Below are 7,840 nucleotides of genomic sequence, written 5' to 3' on the forward strand. Positions count from 1 at the left end.
TGGTACAAAGCAAAGCTAGAGTTGTCATCTGTTTTAGTAAAAGTAAAAAATGTTAACTAGCCTATATAAAATTTAAAACTGTTTTGTAAAAAAGAAAGTCAATAATTCTTTAATGTACAGTTTACAAACGACATTTTTAGTTTTAAAATTGCAAACAAGGATGATAGTCTAGGGTGAAATGTTGCTGAATAGTTTAGACAAAATAATCAACTACAACACCATCACTTTTTATCACATTACAATGATAGAGTAGTTACTCTAGTATTGTCAATTCTGCCAAATTGCAAAACAAAACTAAAAGCAAGCAAGTCATCGGCGTTTTCATGGAATGTCTTGTGTAGTTTGATTGAAAATAAAATAAATTCTAAATATGTCGACCAATAAGGAGGAGACTTTGAGACAGTTTTGCGATGTAACCGGTGCAGATGAGTCTCGTTGCAAGTTCTTTTTGGAATCGTCAAACTGGCAGTTAGACGTAAGTAAAATTACTTCAAATTACATGTTTCGTACCTTTTTGTTGTTTTCTGCGTCATAATAACGTTTTTTTGCTGAATTTGAACACTGGTCAAAAATTTCGACCAATATCCTTAATTTTCTTTTGATTTTGGGTGATATATTTACATTTTTGCTTTGTATTGGTTATTTCTTTGTTAGGGTATAAAAATATAGGAACTAGAAACTAAGTGAAGCGCCTTATAGTTCTAATTGGATCAATAGCCACCTACTTGCCACCTACTCAAATATGTGAAAGAAAACATGACATTTTAAAATCACTCCAAATCTCTTACTTGCTGTAGATAATCAATACAACAAGAAAGCTACCTTCATTAGACAAACCATTGAAATAATCCTATAAGAACTCATTATCAAGCACTTACACTTACTCATATCATATGCAAGAAATGTAAACAAATATATGAAAATTTTAGGTTGCGCTGTCCAGTTTTTATGAGCATGGAGGTAACGCGGACGAAGCACCTGCCGCGAACCCAGCAGCCGCAGTATCATCCCTCCCTACACTGTCTGACAGTGACATGGAGTCTCCCCCTGGGTCGCCGTTGCAACCTCAGAAGAAAGATAAAAAGAAAGCCCCGAGCTCAAAGTTTGCAACACTGGACTCTTTGCAGCAGGAGAGCTCTAGTGATGAAGAAGAAGGTGAGGAATAGACAATTATAGTTTATTTTTGACATTAATGCAAATGCTGATGATACAGGTCTGATTGAATCTGACATATTGTTAGCAGCATGGTAATATGGTTCTTATTAGGAGTTGTAGTATTGATATAGAAATCCAAAGCTTCACCAATTGGTAGGACTTGCAGTTTAACTCCATGAAAATCACTTCATCATAAATCTTTTAACTATTTTAGTATCCATACCCAAGAAGACTTCATCAACAAAAGAATTCAGCAATCTATTATTACCTTATGGTTGGATTAGGGAACACGTACAGTACCTATCACACGATTTATTTTGTCAAGACCCTGACTGTTCCAAAGATTTAAAACCGAGAACACCATCTATCCAATCTTTGCCTAAAGACGTAAACGATAATGTTCCGAAATTCTGTTATACACCACCGCAAATTGACGATGAATCAACAGATGATGAGGCTAAACAAGAGATTGAACGATTGAAAAGAGAAGTAGAGAGGTTGTTGTGTGAGAATAGTGAGTTGAAGAAAGAGATAGCAAGACTGAAAGGCCAGCATGAGGAGGCTAGTGCAAGTTGTAGTGAGGCAGGTGTGTGGCTGTTTGATGATGTAGCATATTTGTAGTAGAGAAAGGAATTATGTGACTTAGCAAATCTGTTTAAAAATCAAAATCGGTAGTTGTAAATCAGAAAGTTCATTTGTTTGTTTATGCTCTGTCTCCTTCCCTCTGAAGGTAAAATTTACAGGGGGATAGGGCTATATTTTACGGGCTACTTTTTGCTACTGGATTATGAACAAAGCTGCAAGGTCAAGCTTGTCATATAATGTTTTGGTATCACATTTTGTAATGGTGGTTCTCAAAACGTTTCATATCATTATAACATGTTGTTGGTAACAATCTATTTGTGGTCTTGACAAATAATTTGGTGCTGACTAACTTCAAAAGTGTTTGATAGTTATTAGATTATTTACTTGATATTTACTTGCTATAGGCGATTATCTTTTTTTTATACAAAAGTAAAAGTATTAGAAACAATAGTATACCTAGAGTAATACAATTTTACTGGCTGTAATCATATATTGGCAAAGAATCGATTGTCTCTTACTAGGTATGTATCGCGACAGCTAGCATGCCAGTGAAGTGATCAATACATTCATGTATTTGTAATGAAGGCAAAGCCAAGTCTTTCGACGAACTCTGACGAAGTAATGCATTTAATATGTATGTACTTAATGTGGTACTTATCTGTGTACTTGTCTACTTTAAATACTATAGTCCAACAACTTTGTAGAGAGTACGTAAAGTTCACTGCTGGTGGAGGTATCCAAAATTCAGAATTTAGAACATCACTGCCTCAAAAATCTCATGAATTCATCTGTCAATGTCATGATCAAGCATTGTTTGGCTTTCGTTATAATTGAAGTTGAAACAAAATTGAACTCTTATGTTCTTTAAAATTTTCAGTTCATACTAAAGTTTGTGTTTGAGTGTTCCAGTTATTATTTTATTGATGGTACTTTTTAAGATATTGGACAATATAAAACATCTTTCATATCAGTTTTCTTTGTAATTCATGTATAATATATGTACCATTGTTTCAGGTCAAGCGTTCTACGCGGGCGGTTCAGAACGGTCTGGTCAACAGATCCTTGGACCAGGGAAAGGACGGAAGGATATTGTCACGGAAGTGTTCAAAAGCGTTCGAGAGTGAGTAATCTTACTACTAATCTTTATGTTTCACATTGTTTTGAATCTTTTTTGAGCCGTTAATATAGAACTACGTCCATTTTTTTGGGTGTAAAAAATGGAAAACAATTTTGATATGGGCAAAAATTTGTCTAGTCTATTTAAAAATAATTAAACAGCTGAGTTTCTAGCATCACTTTTGTAAACGCGAACTTCTTACCTTGACAGATTTCTTGTGTTTTCCAACTGTGTAATATATCAGGACTTAAATCTATACTAATATTATAAAGCTGAAGAGTTTGTTTGATTGTTTGTTTGTTTGTTTGAACGCGCTAATCTCAGGAACTACGGATCCGATTTGAAAAATTCTTTCAGTACTAGACAGCCTATTTATTGAGGAAGGCTATAGGCTATATATCATCACGCCGCGACCAATAGGAGCGGAGTAGCAACGAGAAATGTTACAAAAATGGAGAAAATCATGACGCATTCTCTCTTATGGGACGCAAGCGAAGTTGCGCGGGTCAGCTAGTTAGGTATAATAATATGTCAAAGATAAAAAAGTTTTGAAATGCTGCATGCAATAGTAACTAAAATAACGTAATCAAGCTGATACTATAATCAAAGTACTTAGTTGGTTAATAAATTAACAAATATTGATTGGCAACATTTGATAGAAATGCTAACGAAATAAAAACAATAGGTTTTCTATTTAAGGGGTCACTGTTAATATTTAGAACTATTTTGTTTAGTAAAATGGTGGTCTCCAAATTAGTGCGTTATGTGCGATCTTTATTATTTAGTTCAGAAACGTAGGTAACGATAACTTTTTTCATTTATTTATAACCGATTTTAATGTTGATCTTTTAGCCTTGCTACACACATATTCGGTTCGGCATGTTTGATTCGGCAATCGGCTTGTGCCGATGTGTGTAGTATGCCTGAGCCGAAACTATTGGAAGCATTTCTAGTTTATTTACAAAGCTATTTACTAGAGATTAGACTGACTACTTGATATTGTGTCTTTCCAAACTGGTCTTCTTTCTTAATAAAAATACTCATAGTAACTTTAATTTTTGTTTGTCAGGCGCGGTGCTGTGGTATTTGAAGATGAACCTTCGTCGACAAGTCGAGGACGTTCCGTCTTTGGAGGGGTTGGCTACAGACTTGGTAAGTGATTTCATCATATATGGAAATAACTAACGGACCTGCACTGTGTTACTTGCGTACCTATAATTTGGATAAAATAAAATAAACGCCTGTGTTTGTGTACGCCTTAATTTTATGTTTAATTTCTTCAAAATCGGTCTTGGCAGATAAATTTCCGTATTGAAAATGTATGTGTCCATAATATGGTGATTAAATTTGATACCTTGCAGGTCAAACCACAGATGATCATGAGCCAATAACTGGTGGGGAACAGTCGTCCGGACAGGGGCAAGGAGCGGAACAAGTAAGTTTCACTCGTATAATGTCTACACACTAGAATCACCGACCAATCGACATATGCTGATGATTTGATGTCTGAGACCCTTAATCTCGAAACTATTATCGTCGACCGCCGAATAAAACTCCTCGTAGACTCCATAGGAGATGTTTCCAAATAAATATGTTATATCCTGACTTTCACTGATTTCTTCATTCTTTCTGCATAATATATATCTATATAATAGACTATTTTACTAACTACGTATGCTAATTGCTAATCTATTATGTCACATTGCTAGCCCGACGCTCCTCGCTCGGTGCGCCTGCGGCTGTACCGCGAGGGTTTCACCGTGGACTCGGGCCCGCTGCGCTCCTACACCGATCCTGACCACGCCGAGTTCCTCAACTGTATACGTAGAGGGTAAGTGCCACATTTTGTTTAACGGGTTTGGAATCGTTAGACAATTTTTCAACACTATTGAGGCAAACTATGAATTAGCGATCGACACAGATTGATCCAGAATTAATCTTTGTTCACATAATAATATGATTTGCACATGGTTTTGCTGGACAGACTGGTAACACATGAGCACATGTATGAAAGTATATTATTACACCTATCTATCTATCTAATCAGCCCGTATCCACCCACTGTTGAGTATAGGCCTCCCCCTCAGCACGCCACTTTATACGGTCCTCCGCTTGTCTCATCCATTTCGGCCCTACACATTTAACAATGTCGTCCGACCATCTAGTTGCAGGCCTTCCTTGAGACCTTCGCCCACATCTATGTATTTCGAAAAAACAAATCCTTCCCATTTAAGTTTAATAGAACGAAATTAAGTTTTTTAAGAATGAAAGAAAAATTTAGCCATTTTAAGGTATCATTAAGATGTCATATCCTAAGTACCTAAATAAAATTTCCTAAAAATGTATGTGTTTCAGCTTATGATATTTGTGTGTTTTCAGCGTGATCCCTCCCGAGCTGTCGGGTAGCACTGGGGGTGAGGTCCGCGTGAGCCTGGAGGACCGGCGCCACGAGGAGTGTCCGCGACACATCGCCAAGCCCCAGCCGTTCACCGGCAAGGGACATCTGCTTGGAAGGTGACAGCATTAAACATTTTATGCTGGGAGATGATATGAGAAAGCTATTGTTATGATAGGATATTTTGTTCCTGTTTGAGAAATGTAATAAAATTTGTTTACCTGTATAGAATTCAGAAGACATATTTATCAGATTTGACTTCGCACACCTCATTATGATTCTTGCTTGATTTACATTATTACGCCTTATTTATACATGACTGTCGTCTGTGTAGTAAACCTATCCTTTTCAAGAAACATCAAGGTTTATTAAAATATCGTAAATTAATGTACAATATGATGTTCTGTGGCCCAGTCCGACGCCAGTGACGGTGGGCGCCACGGCGACGGTGGCGGCGGCGCCCGACGACCGCGCCGCCAACCAGCGAGCGGCGCAGGACGGGGTGCAGCTGGACGACGCGCGGCCCATCACCACCATACAGGTATTATAGTTATGAGTAGTTGACTATTTATTGGCACTGATTTCACTATTTATTAGTCCCTAATTTTTGCACGCGACTTCGTCCTCGTGGTTTGTGACAAAATTTTCATACAGACTTTCATCCCCTATTTTATCCCCTTGGGGGTAGAATTCATCAAAATCCTTTCTAAGCGGATGCCTACGTTATTACATCTACCTGCATGCCAAATTTGCATGTCCAGTGGTTTGATCGACGATTGGTGTTATCGAGTTTCTCCGTGTTTCGGAAGGCACGTTAAATTGTGGGTCCCGGCTGTCATTTTCAAAGAAATTTGACAGTCGTTAACAGTAGTCAGAAGCTGGACAGTCTGACAACCAGTCTTACCGAAGGGTATCGTATTAAAACCTAGATAACTGGGTTGTAAAAGTCTGGTAGGCAGTCGTTCCATTAAAAATACTGATATTCAGCTGCATCCGATGAGACTCGAAGCCGACTCCAACATAGTTTGGAAGAAAGGCTAGGGTAATGATGAGTATATTTACCAGTTATTTGGTTACCATTATATAGGCTCTGCTTAGTTTGGAATAAAATTACCGTGCTCACACTGTTGTCCAATGATATTTATTTTTTACCAGTATTGTTTATTAAATTTATGTTATGTGAGTGCTGGTCCAATAAATACGATCTCGGATACATCAAGTTTTAGAGTCTGGGGTAATGATAAAGTCAGTAGTTTTAAAATATAATTTTACTACATACAAACATGAATAAAGTTACGAAATAGACGTGATTAATAACTTCAATTTTTCATTTACAGTTCCGTCTAGCCGACGGCAGTCGTCTGACCGGTCGCTTCAACCACACCCACACGGTCGCTGACCTCCACGACTACGTCACCAGAGCGGAACCCACGTACCAACTGCAACCGTTCATGTTGCTCACCTCGTTCCCTAGTACTGAGCTCACCGACCCCACTGCGACCCTCGCTCAAGCCAATGTACTAAACTCCACGCTACTTCAACGGCTCAAATAAGACCTTATTTTAGTACAATAAGGTCGATTTTCGAGTGAAAGTTTACACCTACATAATGCTTTGCTTTTAATAACGAATGAGTTTGACTGTGATTTGATGATATGTCCGTATTTATGCAAAATGAACACGTCAATTTTTACTTTTTAGCTGAATACTAATATAAAAGTAGTCTAAAACCTTATACAAACAAAAACCACACGATTTTCGCCTCAAAAATAGGGTTTACAAAAAGCAGAACAGAACCAACTGCATCTAGAGCTAGACATGTTTTTGTAAAACCTTTGATATCTCAAAAGTACGTATTTGCCGTGTGGTTCCTTTTTGCATAAATACGGACGAATGTCTGGCTATCGGCTACGAGGTTTTCTAGAATCTCTACATTTGATTTCGTGACAGTAAGCTCGTGTTATGAAAAAACGATTTTTAATATTGATTAACTCCTTTGGTATTATAGGGCTTAATAATAATGTATTAGATCAAGAATTCTAGATGACTATTATAAGGATTTTTATAGTGTATCTTCTAAACTAAAACCGAATTTGGACTGAATTTTAAAGCACAGTATAGTATACTATATCCTAAATACACATTCTACGACTAAAATTTAATACAAATAAACTTTTCGAATAACTTTACTAGTAAAATATTGTGCGGAGTTTTCAAAATTGCAATTTTTGTAAAATAAAAATGTATTATTTATATTTACAGTCAAACTTGTTCGTGGAAGAGCTTTTTAGCATTTATAGATCGATGTTTAGGTTTTCAATTATGTGTACGTGCATTGTGTTGGTGTAAACTGACTGGACGGAGGACGCGCTCGCGCGACTACAGTGTATCGGGCAATGAATAAAGTTTTTAAGTTCCTTTTTGTGAGTTTTATTTCGTTTCATTTTCGTAAATTACTATCTTAGGTCTTTGATTGCTGCACTGCAACATAAATACAATAACTTATAACAATAGCCAGCCTTCTGGTCATGTGTCGTGCTGATAAGTTGGCCTGAGATAAACAATAGAAACTAACTTTTGCGCACTTAT

The 7,840-nt window shown here is 37.0% G+C and overlaps 1 protein-coding gene across 1 annotated transcript; it reads left to right on the forward strand.

Moving 5' to 3' along the window:
- The first annotated feature begins 269 nt into the window (after positions 1-269).
- Positions 270-7,671, forward strand: p47 (NSFL1 cofactor p47). The gene is made up of 9 exons (XM_076130019.1): positions 270-475; positions 930-1,155; positions 2,755-2,860; positions 3,927-4,009; positions 4,219-4,292; positions 4,567-4,688; positions 5,237-5,371; positions 5,667-5,793; positions 6,590-7,671. The coding sequence occupies exons 1-9, from the start codon at positions 371-373 to the stop codon at positions 6,803-6,805; spliced, it is 1,194 nt and encodes a 397-aa protein (XP_075986134.1). The 5' UTR covers positions 270-370; the 3' UTR covers positions 6,806-7,671.
- Positions 7,672-7,840: the final 169 nt, after the last annotated feature.

Source organism: Anticarsia gemmatalis, chromosome 23 (assembly GCF_050436995.1).
Source record: "Anticarsia gemmatalis isolate Benzon Research Colony breed Stoneville strain chromosome 23, ilAntGemm2 primary, whole genome shotgun sequence".
NCBI classification, from domain to species: domain Eukaryota; kingdom Metazoa; phylum Arthropoda; class Insecta; order Lepidoptera; family Erebidae; genus Anticarsia; species Anticarsia gemmatalis.